Source organism: Ambystoma mexicanum, chromosome 4q, assembly GCF_040938575.1.
Source record: "Ambystoma mexicanum isolate Mex_15411 chromosome 4q, UKY_AmexF1_1, whole genome shotgun sequence".
In the NCBI taxonomy this organism is placed as follows: Eukaryota; Metazoa; Chordata; class Amphibia; order Caudata; family Ambystomatidae; genus Ambystoma; species Ambystoma mexicanum.
In genome coordinates, this window is record NC_090928.1 from 115,333,347 (window position 1) to 115,353,326 (window position 19,980).

At 46.3% G+C, this 19,980-nt stretch overlaps 1 protein-coding gene across 4 annotated transcripts in view; it reads left to right on the top strand.

The window, feature by feature from the left end:
* The window catches only part of PHACTR2 (phosphatase and actin regulator 2), a 951,421-nt gene extending 938,184 nt beyond the window's left edge, over positions 1 to 13,237 (top strand). For all 4 annotated transcript variants that reach the window (XM_069607614.1, XM_069607616.1, XM_069607613.1 and 1 more), the window contains one exon: positions 6,639 to 13,237. In XM_069607614.1, coding sequence (XP_069463715.1) covers positions 6,639 to 6,654 — 16 coding nt within the window. In that variant the 3' untranslated portion in view covers positions 6,655 to 13,237. The remainder of the gene's footprint in view (positions 1 to 6,638) is intronic.
* The last annotated feature ends 6,743 nt before the right edge of the window (positions 13,238 to 19,980 follow it).

Consider the following 19,980-nt stretch of genomic DNA (forward strand, 5'->3'; position numbering starts at 1 on the left):
GAATTTGGTATGATAGAAGAACAAACCGGGACGGGCTACTATGGGGATGATGAGGACCAGGAAGAGGAAGAGGAGGACCCGGAAACATACAGAGTAGATTCCCCGGTAGAGAACGAAGCCCTGGTTACCGACTCCCCGGTCGATAACCAACCCCTCCTAAACGAGGTTCTCGCACGCGCAGCAGAACATTTCCACATTGACACCCACAGTGTCCAGGAGGAAAGGGACTTTGCAGAAGAGTTAGTGGGAGAAAGGAGGCCTGTTGCCCAGACCATCCCTATCCTTAAATCCATTCAGCGGAGAATAGATCCGTCCCTGGTGAACCTGAACCTCACCAGAGCAGTCAATCCCAGGGTTGAAAAACTTTTCAGGGTGGCCCAGTCTGACCCTCTCTATATAAGAGGACATCTGAAGCCAGACTCCCTAGTCACCAACACTTGTAAAAGGGCTGGAACACCCTTGTCATCGTCCATAGCTCCTCCCGACAAGGAGAGCAAAAAACTATACGGTTTTGGCAGGAAAGTAGCCTCAACGTCGGCCTATCAAGCAAGGATTGCAAACTCCACCACCCTGTTGGCCAGCTACAAATGCCATCAGTGGGAAGAAGTTGCGGCACTCATAGCCTCTGCTCCTGAACCTTTAAAGGGCCAGTTAGCTCGGATTTCCGCAGAGGGTAGAGCCGTGTCTGGTTGCATTTTGAAAGCAACCTTCTATGCCGCGGACAACACAGGCAGATTGATAGCGGAAGGCACTGTTATCAAAAGACATGCATGGTTACGGCAGTCTGGTTTTAAGGCAGAAACCCAGGCATCATTGTTGGACAAACCAGTGGAAACCGATCGGTTTGGTAAGGCGGTCGAAGACGCACTGAAGAATGCCAAGGACGAATACGAAACACTCAAGTCCCTTGGCCAGTTAACCAATAAACCCCCTAACCAGAGAGGGAATAGTAATTTTCGTCGCCCACGCGGCCAAAATTCCCAGAGAGGATCTACCTATTCCCAAGGGCAGGGTACACAGTGGAACAACAACCAACAGTCTACCCAGGGTTACGGCAGGGATAATAGGAGAGGTCGTGGTAAAGGCAGAGGCAGCCCCAACAAGGGAAGCGGCATGCCTCCACCAAAGCAGTGACGCTCAGTTCAGGGTCCCTTCTCACGCAACTCCAGAAGGGGGATGCATTTCCAACTTCACCCAGGCTTGGGAAGGGATCACATCAGACAGATGGGTGCTGTCAACAGTATCCACAGGATATTGTATAGAACTACTGCAGCGTCCCCGGAACCATCCTCCACGACAAAGAGTACACTCTTTAGAACATCAGATGATTCTCCTCGAGGAGATCGCCATTCTGCTAGAAAAGGACGCGATAGAACTCGTCCCGGGACACCAGGTAAACAAGGGTATTTATTCAACTTACTTCCTTGTGCCAAAGAAAGATTTGACAATGCGCCCAGTATTGGATTTACGGCCTGCCAACAAGTATGTCGAGCCCCAAATATTTTGTATGACCACGCTACAAGAGGTAATCCCCCTCCTAAAAAAGGGGGATTACATGGCAACCTTGGATATGAAAGATGCTTATTTTCATATTTCCATGTTCCCAGCGCACAGAAAGTATTTGCGCTTCAAGGTGGACAGCCGACACTACCAATACAAGGTACTGCCCTTCGGGATAGCTTCAGCACCAAGGGTATTCACCAAGGTACTGGCGGTGGCGGCTGCACACCTACGCAGGGAGGCAATCCCAGTGTACCCTTATCTGGACGACTGGCTCATAACGGGGGAAACCCCAGGATTTTGCAGGACAAACATTCAAAGGACTATCGACCTCCTTCACGAGTTAGGCTTCTCAATCAACGAGAAAAAGTCAAGCCTAGTGCCAAGCACCTCAAAACAATTCCTAGGAGCAATCCTAGATACCCAAGAGGGGTTGACCTTTCCTTCAGAAGAACGAATTCGGAATATACTACTGCAAATTCCGCATTATCAGTCAGGTCAACAAATAACGGTACGCAAAGCAATGCGTTTACTGGGCATGATGGCGTCATGTATTTACCTGGTCCCCCACGCGCGCCTGTGTCCCATGCAGGAATGGTTGGCGAAACAGTGGTCTCAGGCAAGTGGTCAGTGGGACGATCTAGTGGTCGTTTCACCAACACTGGTACAAAGCCTTCACTGGTCGACAAGAGAGAATCTTGCATAGGGGAAACCCTTTTACGATCCCGAGGTACAGGCAATAGTCACTACAGACGCATGCCTGACGGGGTGGGGAGCTCATCATCTCCACCACGCAGCTCAGGGTCTCTGGTCTCACTCAGTGGCCAAGAACCACATCAACCTGCTATAGCTTCTGGCAGTATTCAGAGCGCTTCAGGCGTTCGAGCCCCACCTACTAAACCTGCCAGTGCAAATCCGGACGGACAGCACAACAGCCATGTTCTACCTGAACAAGCAAGGAGGGACTCGCTCGCCAAATCTGTCCAAGCTTGCCCAGAAAATCTGGATATGGGCACTCAGACGGAACATCTTCCGGTCATCACAACATGTTCCAGGGGAGCTCAATTCCCTAGTGGATGCTCTGAGCAGAGACTCCCTCCCAGAAGAACACGAATGGGTTCTACACAGAGAGGTCGTAGAAAATATCTTCTCTCAGTGGGGTTTCCCCACTACAGACTTATTCGCCACAAGCGAAAACAAACAATGCCCAGGATTTGCATCCAGGTTCCCCCAACCAGACTCCCAGGGGAACGCCCTGTGGATGAACTGGTCAGGGATTTTTGCGTACGCTTTTCCACCAACTCCTCTCATCAGGAAAGTGGTGAACAAGATGAACAGAGAGTCGATGACGCTCGTCCTAGTTGCTCCCATGTGGGCAAGGCAACCGTGGTTCCCACACCTACGCAGGATGGCGGTGTGCGAGCCCATCAAACTTCCAGTCTGGTACAACCTACTGTCCCAGCACCAAGGTCAAACAGTGCACCAGCAACCCAACTCAATGAACCTGGCAGGATGGCTCCTGAGGTCATAGAGTTTGGACATCTCAATTTACCACAGAGGTGTATGGACAACCTAAAGGAATCTAGGAAACCAAACACAAGGCACTGTTACTTTGACAAGTGGAAGAGGTTCATTATCTGGTGCCAGAGTATATCAATCAACCCGGTTGATTGCACTCCTTCCACTATTGTTACATACATGCTCCACCTGCTGGATGCAGGATTGGTTTTTAACTCACTGAAGGAACACCGGGCAGCCATGTCGGCTTACACCACTTCCCATAGCAAAGTTTTGTGGTGGAAAGTACCAGTAGTTAAAGCCTTCATGGAAGGAGTAAAGAGACTTCACCCTCCTATTTCAAACCCACCACCAGGGTGGGACATTAATGTGGTGCTAGCCAAGCTCATGGGCCCCCCTTTCGAACCCATGCATAAAAGCAGTCTCAAACACCTGACTTATAAAACGGCCTTCTTATTAGCTATTACTTCTATAAGAAGGGTCAGTGAAATTCAGGCTCTGTCAGTGCAGGATCCCTTCTTTACTGTCCATAAAGACAAACTGGTTTTACGCACACACCCTAGGTTCTCACCTAAGTTTATATCTAAATTCCATGTAAACCAGTCCATCGAGCTTCCGGCTTTCTTTCAGGACCCGCAAAGCTCGGTTGAGGTGAAACTACACACCCTAGATGTGCGTAGGGCGGTCCTCTTCTATGTAAATAAAACCAGACCGCTAAGAAAAACAGATCAACTGTTTGTCTCCGTAGCTACAGGCAGAGAGGGGGATCGCGTCTTTAAAGGTGCCATCTTGAAGTGGATTATTAACTGTATCCAGCTGTGTTACTCACTCTCTGAAAGAACTCTGCCTTTCACGCCAAGAGCCCACTCTACCAGAGGCATTGGGGCCACTCTGGCTTTCATTGCAAATGTTCCCCTTGACACCATTTGCAAAGCAGCTACTTGGAGCTCTATTCACACTTTTACTCAGCATTACTGCATTGACACCCATTCCAAGGCAGATACACAAGTGGGACAAGCGGTTCTAAGACACTTATTTGCTCATGACCCTTCTCACATCCCACCTCCTTCTTCAGGTACTGCTCGCTAATCTATGCACTGCATGTGATCTAAGCAGTATCCACAAGCCTCAGAAGGGATACATTACTCACCGTAATCGTATTTCTGATGCTTGTATCTACTTAGATTCACATGCGACCCGCCCTTCCTCCCCTCTGAGAGAAGGCGCATGATTGCTTGTAGTCTTACCTTTCTGTCTATCTGCATGGATTATCTGTACTCACGCTACTCCTCATGCTACCTCATGTCAGAAAAAATACAATCTGAGGATCCTAGACGCGTGAGGGATCTTGGGTACAGTGGATGTCACACTAGGGATAGTATTACTGGCACGCCCTGTGTCGACGCCCATTTTCGAGTTTCGAAAAACAAACTGTAATACTCCGCAGCTTCCACTAGATGTCGGCCTATGCACAGCATGTGAATCTAAGCAGATACAAGCATCCGAAATACGATTACGGTGAGTAATGTATCATATATATATATATATATAATGTTGGCCCCAACGTCCTGTCTCGCGCAAGGAAAGTAGAGGCATTGGGCGGGGGGTACACAGCCACGCTGCACCCCTTGGTGGTGGAAAGATTTCTGAAGAGCAGTTGGCACTGGAAGAAAAATCATAAGAGGAGGAATCTGTGGGAGGAATGCCCAAGAGAAAGAACATTACTGAGAGGTAAGTAATTTGTTTTTCACTTAGGAGCTTGTGCATCTCTGTGTTATGTTTTGCCATTGATTGGGCATTGATCAGATTGCAGTCAATTTTACTGTTTTCTGGGTTATGTTTATCAATTCGGGGTTGCACCAATAGTGTAATTGCCCCTTGGTGGTTCTTGTCATTTGAGGGTTGAGTTGGGATCCTTTGTTTCAGGTTCTTCATTGAGGAGGTGTAGTTGGTTGCATGTAGAGTAAATGTCGCTTTTGTGGGTACATATGATTTTGTGAGTTAGTATTCTGTTATGTGGCCTGCCCTTGGTGATAAAAGGTGTGTTCAGGTGGGTAGCTCCTCTTCTTGTCTTTTAGGCATTTCTTAGTCTGTTGGTGGAGGTTGCTAATTCTCTCCTGGTATAATTATAATTGTTCTTTTAGAACGCAGTTAATACCAGAGATTGATTTCTAAGCGTGGGATTGGGTTTTGAACCTTTGTTGCGCTGCACTGTCTTGCTTCCAAGACAAACCTGGTGCCCCTGACCTATTTCCCCCCCCCTCACTGGGGAGTTAGCAATATCTCTGTGTTAGAAGATATCTTGCTGGCAGTGTCCTGGGCTTGCCCCTGGGGACAGACCCGTTCTGAAGCCCAGTTATCGCACGCACAAGCAACCCGTGCTTCAACAAGCGCTTTCAGAAGACTCTGCAGCACTCTGCCGAGTCTTCTGAAGCGGGGTCTGCTTGTTGAGGTGCGAGTGGTTCGTGCATGTGATAGCTTGGCAGCAGAAAGGATCTGCGAGTGTCCTGCGCTAGACCCTGGTTCTGGGGACAGGGCAACACACCAGCAGAGCCCCGGCAAGACAGGTTTTGCCAAAGCGCTGCTCTGTCTTGTTCCTGCCCATTTCCTGCGCTGGGGACTGGGTGACTTGCTTGGCCTTTAGGAGGCCTATATTGCACAAAGAGATTCTGGGATGGGGTTTTGCAAGATGGCTGCTTGCAAAGTTAATTCAGTTTTTGGCATAAACTTAAAAAAGAGAAGGAACCAATTTCAATCCAACTAATACATTATGTGCTGTTTTAAAGCCTTGACAAAGAGTTGGTGAATCGGATTTCCAGTTAAAACAGGTCAGAATTCCTGGGGATGGGAAGACAAAACAGTTCAATGTAATACCATTCCTCTCTCCAGACAGGACAACACTCTGTCCGTTTTCTCTCTTCCTCCTAGGTCTGAGGAAGGAGCGGGATTGGGAGGTTTCATGGGGCTTTAGGACGCATGCATTGCGCAACTGTGGGAGAGGGGTGTGCAAGATGGCAGTTTGCAAAGCTAATTCTGTTTTGGAAAAAGCTTAATAAACAGAAGGAAACCATTCCAATCTGACTAACAACAATTCAATCCAACTAGCATCACAATTGTGGTTTTGTCACCCTATGATTTACTGCATCACCCCAAAAAGGATTGGCGGCGGGCAAGAAGCTTCTATGTCGATAAACTGAGTTCTGAATCCATTGAGCTTACATGAAATCACAAACACATTTTATTTGCTGTTAGTTAATACTAAAGTAGCACGGTTTCTGGATTATTAAGTGTGTTCATCGTGAACTATTTCAGTATTTTCTTGGACTCTATGGAAGGATGTCCGATAGATGTGTACTTTTTTCTTTTTTTCTTTTGTTTTTGTTTTTTTGTCAGATATAAAATCAAACCAGAACACAAGTACAGTAGATCGGGGGCAGGGGACAGGAAGAACATTGTTAGTATAGCAAAGTCTACAGTGTTGGAGGCTACATTAAACTTCTAAATTCCGGGGATATGATTTAAATATGTTTAAAGCAGAAGGGGGTGCCCTTGGCACTCCTACGCTAAACATTGATTCCATTAAATACCCTGTGTGATTTAATTTTTTTGTTTTGTTTCAGGTTTCATCGTCCATAACGTGTGGCAGAATTTCACCAACTACTGACTAATATGGTCAGGAAAAGCTGATATGCTAAAGACCTGTGATTGCACTGGATCTTAAACGAGTATTTGTGTGTATTTGCTAAGTCTTAATCTCCAGTTGATTGGGACATGGATAGCCATGGGGTACTTGAAGACAACGGGTGGATGGCGGAAAGCCTTACTTCCAGACATAGGAGAATGCTTCCTCCTCGGCTCTTTGATCTTGCGCAGTGATGCGGCTGAATTTGTGTCCTGAGAAGACACAGAGACTGGGTGCTGAAGCCGTACTTTGAAGAATCCAATAGACATCAGCTTGCAAGCCTAGACCTGCAATGGTGAAGGGTCCTGGCCAACAAAGTATGGGAGGCAAAGGATGTTGCGACTACTGGTTTGTGAAGAGAACATCTTAAGTCCCCAGAGTGAAATCGAATGGTTCATTCCTTCACATGTTTGTAACTATAGAGGACATATGTTGACAATCAAGGATTTTGAGCAGTGCAATTTGTGCTTCAATCAACAGTCCGCCATTGCTGGCTATACAGTACTACCAGTTTCTGCGGCCTCCGATCAGGCCTACGTTACTTTAATTTCGCCAGTGTTGTGCCAGTGAAAACTGTTGCTAGAATTGGGGCGCTTTGCCCTTGGTTTCGGGAACCTCGAGTGACGGGCGAGCGGACAGCCAGAAACCACATTGCCAAGCGCAGATGCCAAACTCGGCCCGGGCATTCCTGTGCCTCTGCCCAATAAACCTTCACCGCCATGCAAAGAGATTTTCACTGCGCAGAAGTGAAGAAAAACGCATCGACAAAAGAATCCACCCCATAGTAACCTAACCATGGAAGCATGTCATTTGCTGGATATGTTGCAGTGGCAGTGTAATCTCTGCACTAAAAACGAACTGCATTAACAATCTGATCTTCACTACTTTTTTTAAATTTTTTTTAAAGAAAAAATGAAAGTAATGCTACAGGCCAGTAAATGTTGATTGACAGCATATATATATATATATATATATATATATATATATATATATATATATATATATAAAGACACAAAGCCCCCCTTTCTGACCTGGTAATAGTGAGGCGCGCGCACAGTGACCTGGTAGAGCACACACTTTGAATGACGTTTCTGGTTTGGTGAGTGCCTTTAGGTGTCTACTACGAAGCGCGTGGATTGTACATCGCCTCATTGTACCGGGCACTGAAGGCAACCGCGCCCGTACCCCAACTGCTCTGTGAACTCTAACGTGTGCGTTCCACCAAGGAAAAAGGGGGGGGGGGGCTTCTGGTTAAGCACTTAACTCTTTAAGCAGTCTGACTTTTTTTATTTATATTATACATTCTGGTAAATATGTATCGAATTCCGCTTTGAAACTCTTTTTCACGTTTTATTTTATATTGGCAGTTTATTCCCTGGTATTTGGCAGTGGTGCAAGTGAAGCTTGTGTATTGTGTATTTCAGATGCTCTTCCCCAATACTGCATTCTCTCTACCAAAATGTTTCAAGAATGTGGTCCTGGGTTGTCGGGGCATTAGCTGGCCCTCTTTGGGTGCACAGAAGGATGCACTGGGCAGTCATCAGTTGGCTCAAATGGGCTCTGAATAGTCGAATGGAGTCGGTCATTTTCCAAGCCCATGATCTCTCAAATGTCCTCCAATCGGACAGTGTTGTGTGGTGGTCCGCCTACTCAAAGCTTTTGTGAAGTTATGAAGTTGTGTACTTTGCTCTTAGAGCCTCGTTTTGTTGTGAGTTGGTTTTTGAGTGCGATTTGAGTCTTCCAGCGCTTCAGCCGTTTAAAGGGCTTTCTGCTTAGAAGGCACTAAATTGAACACATAGTGTAGAGGTGGTTGAGCACATTCAAGTATTTTCTCACTTTGTTTATATTTGAAACTATTATGGCCATTCATACAGTGCACAAGTATAAGCGTAGCTCTTTGGGAGCTCTGTTCCCATTTCGATCTGGGTTCTTTCTCTGCTCCCCAGTAGCAATGTCTCCTTCAGGCGGCTCGGCCTGCCAGGCTGCTCTACAATTCACCAAATTCCTGTTCTAGCTCCAGCCCTAACCACAGCAATTGCAAAGATGGCGGGTTCTGGATCTTTCCTGGCGTGAATCCCTTGGTCGGGGAAAGTGGGGAGGGTGGCTGTAGCCAGGGATTGGCCGCCTGCATTTGTTATAGCAGCCTAACCCAAGTCTGGGGATTTGCAACTTGAAAAAACCTCCTGTTGAAAAACAATACCCAAAGACCACCGCCTTGTCACAGCCACTCCTCTCTTTTTATGATGGAATAAAAACAAATAGCCCCTCTGAAGGTTTTTCAGTGCATGTAAATGTAACCAGTTGAGTGGAGCAGTGAAGTTCAAATGGCATATGTTTATAAGAAAGATTTGCAAATGTACACTTGTGAACTGCGGAGGGCACCCCTGCTCTTGCTTGCTGCCCCTGGGCGAGGAAAATGGGCATGACACTGGCTATGGCATTAGACTTAATTTTAATTAAAGGGTATTTTTTTACTTGGACAGACCTCGATTAGAATGCATATTAATGCAAGTATCTTTTTATGTGCAGAGAAATTATATAAAGGGTGCCTGCTTTTTGTCTGTGGTCCTTCAGGCAATTTATAATGAAAATAAGAGAGATTGGACAATGTCAGCAGGAACCTTTTTTTTGTAATCAAATTTGAAGTGTGTTCTTCCAAAAAGACAGCTTTGTACATTCTTTAGGGTAAGATGGGAAGACGTTGTGCTTCAGTGAAGTAAGAGGGCAGTTATTCTCCCCATCACGCAGTTTCGTCTCGTCTTTTGCTAGCATTAACTTCTCCTGAGTTCCCGGTTTAGTACAGTGCCCTAAATATTCCAGTCTAAAGAGTTTAGATCCTTGTTACAAGCTTTTCTGGGCAGCATCATTGTCCTTTATTTGCTGTGTAGGCCAAAGATATGCAAGCTGGAACTATTCTACTTAGTTTAAATCTCACATCCATAAAAGCCGGATAGAGGTCTCTGAAAGGGGGGAAGAAAGGGGTAGAGTCCTGTTTATATAATGTATCATGTGTACTCTATTCTGTATCCACCATTGTTCAAAAACAGCTGGTGGGGAGGGTTTGCTGCCTTTATGCAGTGGAACAAAAAAAGACACATCAACAAAAATAGAGGATTATAAATGGGTCGATCGCTGTTGTCTGTTTTAATGCATCGAGTCCCTACTTCCGGTTTGTCTTCCGACAGAAATAGCTCTTTGGCTGAGACTTGTACACTTTGCACATAAACCTAGTACTGTACCTTTTGGGTGACTGTTGAACCTCTTCAAAAGGCCAAACTTGGCACTTAGGCTGCTTGCTTGGCCTCCCGGTGTTGATTGGATGGAAGCCTCTTTCTAGTTCTATGGCTGTAAACAAGGACAGGGACTGCCTTGTGTTATAGGTTGTGCTTGTGAAGCAGAAGGTGTGTGCGTGTGTGTGTGCGCGTGTGTGTGTGTGCGCGTGTGTGTGTGTGTGTGTGTGTGTAATTCTGGAGCAAACAGGGTAAATCTGTTTGGGGCCCAGCTTCAATAAGTCTGTTGTTTGTAAAGGAGTAAGTGCATTACTAAAAGGAGAATAATGAATCGCTGAAAGTAGCCACTCTGAGCAGTCGCAAAAATGAATAACTAGGCAGCGGTGTCACTTTTCGCCATGTATGAGGGCAGTCACACGCTGTTTATTGCATGTCGCAACTAATAATTCACCTCAGGTGGAGAACGTGGACACTCTTCCTGTTGCATCGTTTTGGCGAAGTAGGGTAGAGTAGGGTGCAATAAGAAGTGGAAGGAAATGCCACAGTAATATATATACGTATATACAGGGTATCGCTTGCAGTTCGTAATGCAGTCCTCAACGGTCAGGTGATCCCGCAGCAGCGCTCTCCTCAAACTTCCCTCTTGCAGAGAAATTGCTGTGTTAATACAGGTTTATAGTCCTGAATTCTCAGTGCTAAATATTGGACTCTGCACAGACTGGGCTGTGCGTGCAGTGGAAACCAGTGGGCGACATTTCTTTTAAAGCAAGTGCTTGTGTCTGCAGTGCAGATGGTCGATTATGTGAAATATGCCACTCTGGAAGCACCTGCTCGCCCACCAATAAACTCATCAGGAAAAAACATAGTTGTTCCAGAGCTTCAAATCTGAAGCCGGAGGTGGCAACGGTAAGCTGAGGGGATAAGGGAGAGACGGGGTTAAGAAGAGTTCAGGGGAAACCTCTCCGCAAAAAACGAAAACACAATGCATGTTATCGGGGCCTTCATTGCCGTTGGCATGGTCTTGTGGCACAGATCCGTATTTATGGAGGCTCTGAATGTAAACCCTCTAGCTTTAATTTAGTTTTGTCATCTGGGCTGTTTTGAAATTCAAAATCAAGATAAATTGCTAAAACAGGCTTCTCCCCAGACTAGTACCCAAAATTCTGTGCGGTTTGTGGCATCACTGCTAGTTCCGCTTTAAGAGCCACTAGGTCATCAATGGGCAACACAGCGTTCCATTTTGCAGGCCTTGCTCCTGGCTCTGCAGCATTGTTTTGACACTGAAAACGTTCCTTTTGAAACAGAAAACACTATTTTACAAATGCGCAAAAGCAAGGAGAATTTTTTTAAAGTTTTATGAAGGCACAAGGATATCTTAATATTTTTCCCCTGATCGTATACACTTAGGAAATCTGTTTTGCCCAATATAAAGTTACAAAGAGGATTTTTTCATAGATCATCAAAATCATACAAGCTGTATCCATGAAATGTGTATAGTTCATATCAGCAAGATTTCATTGTAGGCCGTCCAGGTCAGGAAGCTTAAGGCATAGCTTCCAAACCAGGGCATACAAAGGTTACTACAGAAGTATAAACTGACTCGACTCTATCAACATGAGTTTCAAATCAGTGTGGAAACTACAAAATCTAATTGATAAAGGGCCAATGCAGGTTTATTAAAAGAAACATCAATCCATCTTTCCATAAAGAATGCACCTTCTCATCTTTCTTGTCATGGCCACAATTTGGTACCTATTCCAGGCCCTCCCTTGTTGGCTTCTTCCCTTAGTCTCTTTTCGAGCCACCATTTTGTCTGCTGCCTTTCCACGCAATATTTGCGCATGTCTAAGCAGACTTTTCTTCCCATCGTCATTGCTACATCCACCCAAAGCCCGTTCTTCTATTTGGGTTAGGATGGCACATCTCTTTAAGGTGGCGACGAGCAACCACTACTTGATTACACTCCTGTGACTTTGCGCGACGAATCACAATTTCAAGGATGAAAAAGAAAGTTGCAAGAGTGCATTTACACTTTTGTGCGCCAACTAGATGGCAAACGAGAATAATGATATTGGCACTTGACAGTAGGCGTACTTATTTAATTGAATGCATGATATTGTTTTATTTTTTTTAAAGATGTTTGCTTACTTTCACAGGGTAAAGAACACGTTTTCTGAACAGCACAATAAAAAATCATTCTTAAGATATGTTCTGCTATGTTAGAGGAGTTGAAACAAAATGTAAAGCCAATTTCGCGACGCCTGGCACCGTAGACCAAATGTTTTATTTTTTAATTCTAATCCGGTGCCTGAAGGCTTAAAGAGCTTAAGTTTTATTATTTCGCATTTTAATGTTTGCTTTGCCAATCACTTGCTATATTGAAAATGCCGGAGGAGATGGCGCATTGAGGTCACGAGAGCCTTGCTTGTTGGGTTTGCTAAGAAGGTCTGGACATTGATAATGGCCATTCATCTTTCTGCTAAATTATAAAATGTGGCTTAAACAAAGGATGTCATTCAAAACATTTAAAACGTGGCATTGCGTGGCATGTGGCAGAAAACAGCTTCCATGATGCATCCTGGAACCGCAAAGTCACGAGTTTTCAGAGGGGTAACCTTTTGAGGGAAGGCGCAGATAAAACCGCTAAACACTGCAGCTCATTACAACTTGCAGTATTTTTTATTTGCTTGCAAAAAAAACGGTTATCCATGATATTCCCATCCTGGATTCTGGACAACTGATCTTCAAATGAAATGAAAATTGCATTTGGGATAAAATCATCATCCAATTGACCGAGTAGCCCTTCTTCAAAATGTGTATAGTGCCAGTCGCTTCATTGAAATCTTTGAGGCCGTGGATAGCGAGAGGGCTGCTGAGATGGGAGGGGGCATATTCATTCTGTTGACTTGGGACCCAATGCTGTAGGATCACAAACAGGTGAGTGTTTGCAAAATGTAAATAACTAGAGCTGTTTATGTACATTGGTAAATACAAGACAGCTTCTCTTTTGCTCTTAAGCTGTACTGCATCACAGCATATGTATATGGGTACACCTATATTGTATATAGTTTTTCTCACTGTTATCTGAAATACAATAATCGGTATTATCTTTTTTACAATGTATCTGTGTTTTACCTATGTGTATGTTGTGGTATTCTTATTTAACAGACAAATGTGTTATGCGTAGTTCTATAATACTGTAGGATACATTTTGCTGTGCACAATTCTAAAAGTGCCTTAGAAAATGTTTAGGTATTTTAACTGTATAATGGAAAACAAATACCTCAATAAAACTGTTGGGAAAATATGTAGTATTGTTTTTTTTTCCTCCACAAAGAGGTAAGCGATACTCATTTGTTTTCTGAATCGATATGTCAAGTGTATATTCAATTGATCACTGCGAATCGCTGAAGGATAGGATCTTATACATTTCTTTAAACATTACAATATGCTACCTTTTGGACAAGGCAAGGCACCATTACACCGCTATGGTGGTGATGGACGCAGTATAAATATTGGATAACATGACCTGCCTTTTAGATCAGTGCCTCACTGGTATGAGCAGGCTAACTTGATTTCTTCTAGGTTCCTATCGCATACAAGACCCAAGTTCCTTTTGGAATTTTATTAAACTTTGTGCACTTTAGGGAAGTTCTGCTCAAGTTTCTTTTTCTTTCTGTTACCATTTTCTCAGGCAAGCTATGTTGGTCAACCAAAGCCTCCCGGGTCAGCAAGGCAAACCACAAGCAAGAGTGTACTCAAGAAAGGTTAAGTACTCCCAAATGCATTATTAACATGCAACATCATGGATTTAGTATTTTGACGTGGCGTGCAACATCAAGTCGAAACTGTGTCCTTGATATCTAGGATGGGGCAGGGCAAATTCCGTTCGCATTATCCATGGCACTACCAGTGACAGGTTCCAGAACTTTGCAACTTCATGAACACAACATATCCCATTACAACAGCTCTACCCCTCCTTTGTAGGCTCTGCAATGATCTACCACACAACTCCAATCCTCTCTCAAGCTATGTAGGGTGTAGCACAACATGGCTTCCTACAAGCCCCAGGTGTATTTGTAGTGAGATGAAGTCTAAAGATGTGAAGAAAGAGTAATGGAGTTAAGAAATGGGTGAAGTCAAAGGGTAAGATGCATAGCAAGCAGGGTGCTAGATCTCTAGAGACAGAGTGCAAGCATGATAGATTAAAAAGTAAAATGCTAAGCAATTGTCACAACCGCTGGGTTCTGGCGGTTATGGAAGAGGTGGAAACATGGCGGTCGTCAGACCGTGCCGCCACGTTGTGCTCACTAGCGCTGTTTTACGTTCTAGTCCTTTCCAACATGGCCGCCGCTGTGTGTACTTCTCTGTTCACGCTCGGCAGTTCGGCGCGTTGCAACTTCTGAATTCTTCTTCGTTGCTTGCGCTCCACTGTACACTCGCTTAGCGGAGTTCCGCTCCTATCCTATATTCTTCCTGTTGTCCCCTCTATCTCATACCGGTGCTCCTTCTTGTACTCGGGCACGGTTGCTCTCCTCCCTTCTTTCCTCTTACCTTACTTGTTGTAGTTTCTCTCTCTGGCCTCCCCCCCCCCCCCCTGCTCTACCTTGATTGCCTCTCCCTACCGTCAGTTTGCCTGGTATTCCGCATTCCAGCTGGCTTTGGATATTCCTCTCGTTCCGCACCATCGGATACCTACACTCCAAAGGGGTTTTTGTGCCGTTAGGCTTTTCCCCTTGCCGCACTTGTCTGTCGCGGGGGGGGAGTCCCCGCGAATTCATTCCCAAAGGGTCGCGGTGGCTTCCTCCCGAGGCAGACCCTATCTACACAAGGAGAGGAGGACTTTTACTCGTCGACCTCGTGGAAGGAAGTTGGACTTCTCGTCTTCATCAGGTGAGGAGGAAGGGGAATTAAAAGACTCTCAGGGTTTGAGTGGGGTGGACCACATCACGGACAACCCTGCTGATACACCCACAGCGTCAGACATTGCTGATAGCTTGCAACGCCAGGATACAGACATGGCAACTCCCCAGCAACTTCAAGAATTGGTCGCGGCGGTACAAAACTTAAACCTGGAAGTTCAAGCACTTCAAACGGCAAATACCGCTCTCCAACAGAGAGTCACCGCCAGAGAACAGCAAGTCACTGATTTACTGCCTTTGCCTCTGGTGTCGGGAAAATTTGACGGATCTGAGAAAAAAGTCAAAGAATTCTTGGAGGCTTGTAATATTCATTTTACATTCAGACAGAACACCTTTTCCTCTGATCATGCCAAAGTGAGGTTTATGATCACTCACATGACTGGAAATGCCCTAGCTTGGGCTACCCCTCTGGTGTCCCGGTCCGACCCAGTATTACAGGACTATGTAGCATTCAAAGATCTTCTCAAGCAGGCATTTCTTCGCACTGAAAGCGCTCATCAGGCTAGTGAAGATCTGTTGGATGTACGTCAGGGTGGCTCTGACCTACTCACTTACATATCCTCCTTCAAAAGACTAGCTGCTGAAGGCGGCTGGCAAGAAGAGGCTCAATATACCATCTTCAGGAGAGGTTTGCGCGAAGAGCTAAAGGACGAGCTCGCTAGAATCCCTCGCCCTGATTCTTTCTCAGATCTCATAAAAGCAGTGGTACGAATAGACTTTCGCTTGTCTGAAAGGAGAAATGAAAAGGGAAAGAACCGTAACGTCAGTTCCTACCCCGAGACTCACCCATCGACCTCCTCACCTGCCGCTCGTCCATCCACCCGGGAAGAACCTATGCAGATAGGAACAACCAGATCGCCCTTGACTGCTGAAGAAAAGAAAAGGAGAAGAGAAGGCAACCTGTGTCTATACTGAGGCTCCTCCACTCATCTCTTGAGAGACTGCCCAGATGTACCTCCCAGACGTTCGGGAAACGAACGTCCTCGGTAGTTGGTAGGACGGACTACCGAGGGGCTTTTCTCAGTTCCTATGTAACACTTTCCGTTACTTCTGCTCAACCCTCGGAGGACCAACGTCTTATGGTGTTATCCGTCCAGCTTCAGTTCAGAGGAAAGGAAATAGAGACCCTGGCCCTGCTGGATTGTGGAGCAGCCGGTAACTTCCTGGACACCCTATGGGCCGACAAGATAGGCCTTCGTAGGATAGCCAAGAAGGTAGACCAGAAGGTAGAGGGTGTAGATGGTACCCCTCTGTGCTCCGGCCTCATTACCCATACCACAGAAGAAGTACGAGTATCCATTCAACAACACACTGAAGTACTGAACTTCAACATAATCCGAGCAGCTCATTTCCCAGTCATTTTGGGGATTGGATGGCTCCGACGACACAACCCTACCATCGATTGGTCGGCTAATCTCCTAAGTTTTCATTCGGCCTTCTGCCAGGAGAAGTGTCTTCCAGGACCCTTGTCCGAAAGTGTCAAGATGGGGTGTGCCCCAGAGAGGAGCACGATCCACTGTATCCCAAACAGTTTCCAGGAGTACGCCACGGTGTTCCAAGACCAACAACCTATGGAACTTCCTCCTCACAGACCGGAGGACTGTAGGATAGACTTAGTCCCTCAGGCTCTGGCTCCGTTTTGTAGGATGTATCCCCTTTCAATGTCGGAAAAAGAAGTCCTTAGACGTTACTTAGATGACAACTTAGCCAATGGGCTTATCCGACCGTCCAGATCACCAGCAGGAGCATCTTTATTCTTCATTCCAAAGAGGGACTTCAAAGACCTAAGACCTTGTATCGATTACCAAGGGCTCAACAAACTTACCATCAAGGACCGGTACCCTATGCCCATCATCGCTGAGATCCTGGAGGCCGTCCAAGGTTCTGTAGTGTTTTCCAAACTCGACCTACGGAATGCCTATCATTTGCTCCGCATAAGAACTGGTGACGAATGGAAGACGGCTTTCCGCACTCCCTATGGACTGTTCGAATATCAAGTAATGCCGTTCAGATTGGTCAACGCTCCCTCAATCTTTCAAAGGTTTATGGACCGTATATTTTCAGATCTCTTGGGTCAAAACACCGTTGTCTATTTAGACGATATTCTGGTTTACTCCCGTCAACCCGAAGAACATACCCGTCATGTGAAGGAAGTATTACGCAGGCTGCAACATCATCATCTACTAGTCAAGCCGGAAAAGTGTGCTTTCGCTAAGTCCTCTGTCTCCTATTTGGGCTTCATCTTGTCCAGCGAGGGAATCGCCATGGATCCTAAGAAGGTGGAAGCTATACTAGACTGGCCCTCCCCTTCATCGGTTAAAGAGATCCAAAGATTTTTGGGTCTGGCCAACTTTTACCGGAAGTTTATTCCCGAATTCTCCCGACTCACCCTGCCCATCACCTCCTTACTGAAGAAAGCCTCCAGGCCATTTCAATGGTCCAGGGAAGCCGAAGAGAGTTTCATCTGCCTGAAAAAAAGGTTCTGTTCAGCCCCTATACTGAGACAGCCGGACCAACGGCTCCCCTTTATTCTTGAAACTGACGCCTCGCCGGGTGCGGTTGGCGCCGTTCTTCTACAAACAAATCAGGGTCGAGAACATCCCATCGCCTATTACTCTAAGACCCTCAACCCTAGCCAACAGAACTACTCCGTGATAGAAAAATAACTTTTAGCCATGAAACTGGCTTGTCTTGAATGGAGACATCTTCTCCAAGGAAGCTTACACCCGTTCCTGATACGGACTGATCACAAGAACCTACAGATCCTACGCCAACAAGAGTGCTATAACACCAGACAAGCCCGATGGGCACATTTCTTTGCACAATTCCATTTTCTCATAACATACATACCCGGAACCCAAAACCAGGTTGCGGACGCATTATCTCGCAGAGATGAGGCCTCTCTGGGATACGAGAAAGAACTCATGTTTCCCCATATCAAGATCATTTCCGCCGTATCGTCTTTCCTGGAAAAAGTGAGAGAAAGTTCTCTTTCCCCTGAAGAAACACTCATGCAAGTGGGGGGGGACTCCGGTGGATCTGAGGGACGGTCTGTACTTCTCTCGAGGAAGGCTTATCCTTCCTTCACAGGACCTCGGAATACAAGCTCTCCAGTGGTGCCACGACTCAAGGGTAGCCGGGCATAGAGGATTACGAGGGACCCTGGAATTACTGCAGAGATCTTTTTACTGGCCCGGTATGCGAGCCGACACTCAGGCATACATCCAGACCTGTCTTATCTGTATGCAAAACAAGCATTCCACACAAAGTCCCCTTGGCCTGCTTCAACAAGACCCGATTCCTCCAGGCCCCTGGAAGCACATATCTACAGATTTCATCGTAGACCTACCTAATTCCCAGGGCTGTACTTGTATTATGGTAACCGTGTACTCCTTCTCGAAGTTGGCTCATTTTTCCCCCCTACCCAGAATACCTTCGGCCTCCCTTATGGCGGAAGTCTTCATGAAAGATATCTTCAGATTACATGGTCTCCCCAATAAGATCGTGTCTGACCGTGGGAGCCAATACACCTCAAAGTTCTGGACAGCCTTGTGCAGACTGCTGGGTATCGAAAGGGCTCTATCTTCTGGGTTTCACCCACAGACCAACGGGCAGACAGAAAGGCTAAACGGTACTCTTGAGCAGTATGAGGTGTTTCATCAACCAACAACAGGACAACTGGGTCTCCCTCTTACCAACAGCTTAGTTTTCTTATAACAATTCAGTACACAGCGCACTGGGAATCAGCCCTTTCTTTTGTATGTATGGGTACCATCCTAAATCCATAGTACCTACCTTCTGGACTGAGACTCCCATACCATCCATGGAAGACTCTTTGTCTAGATTAAAGGAAGCCCATAACACCGCCAACCAAAGTCTTCTAAAGGCCAATACCCGTAACAAACTACAAGCGGATAAACACCGGAGACCTGTACCGGAGTGGAAAAGAGGATCTAAAGTCATGCTATCCACTAAGTTTTTACTCCGCTGGGTACGCCCTTCTAAACTATCCCCCCGATTTATTGGTCCCTTCGATGTTCTATCCAGGATCAATCCGGTGGCTTATCGCCTCAAACTGCCTAACAATCTTAGTCGCATACATCCGACCTTTCATGCCTCTCAATTACGTCCCTTCAAATCAGGGAACAGGAAACAGAATACCCCCAGTCTCCCTACTTTACCTGCTCCCACCTCTGAAGAATACGAGGTCTCCCATATCCGGGATTCACGTTATCGCAGAGGTCGCCTTGAATATCTTATTCATTGGAAGGGGTATCCTTCCTCGGAAGATACCTGGGAACCTAGGATCCATGTACATGCTCCCGTCCTTGCTACTTCAGTTTCACAGATTACATCCCGGCAAGCCGGGGGGAACCCGACTTCGAGGGGGGCATACTGTCACAACCGCTGGGTTCTGGCAGTTATGGAAGAGGTGGAAACATGGCGGTCGTCAGACCGTGCCACCACGTTGTGCTCACTAGCGCTGTTTTACGTTCTAGTCCTTTCCAACATGGCCGCCGCTGTGTGTACTTCTCTGTTCACGCTCGGCAGTTCGGCGCGTTGCAACTTCTGAATTCTTCTTCGTTGCTTGCGCTCCACAGTACACTCGCTTAGCGGAGTTCCGCTCCTATCCTATATTCCTCCTGTTGTCCCCTCTATCTCATACCGGTGCTCCTTCTTGTACTCGGGCACGGTTGCTCTCCTCCCTTCTTTCCTCTTACCTTACTTGTTGTAGTTTCTCTCTCTGGCCTCCCCCCCCCCCTGCTCTACCTTGATTGCCTCTCCCTACCGTCAGTTTGCCCGGTATTCCGCATTCCAGCTGGCTTTGGATATTCCTCTCGTTCCGCACCATCGGATACCTACACTCCAAAGGGGTTTTTGTGCCATTAGGCTTTTCCCCTTGCCGCACTTGTCTGTCGCGGGGGGGAGTCCCCGCGAATTCATTCCCAAAGGGTCGCGGTGGCTTCCTCCCGAGGCAGACCCTATCTACACAAGGAGAGGAGGACTTTTACTCGTCGACCTCGTGGAAGGAAGTTGGACTTCTCGTCTTCATCAGGTGAGGAGGAAGGGGAATTAAAAGACTCTCAGGGTTTGAGTGGGCTGGACCACATCACGGACAACCCTGCTG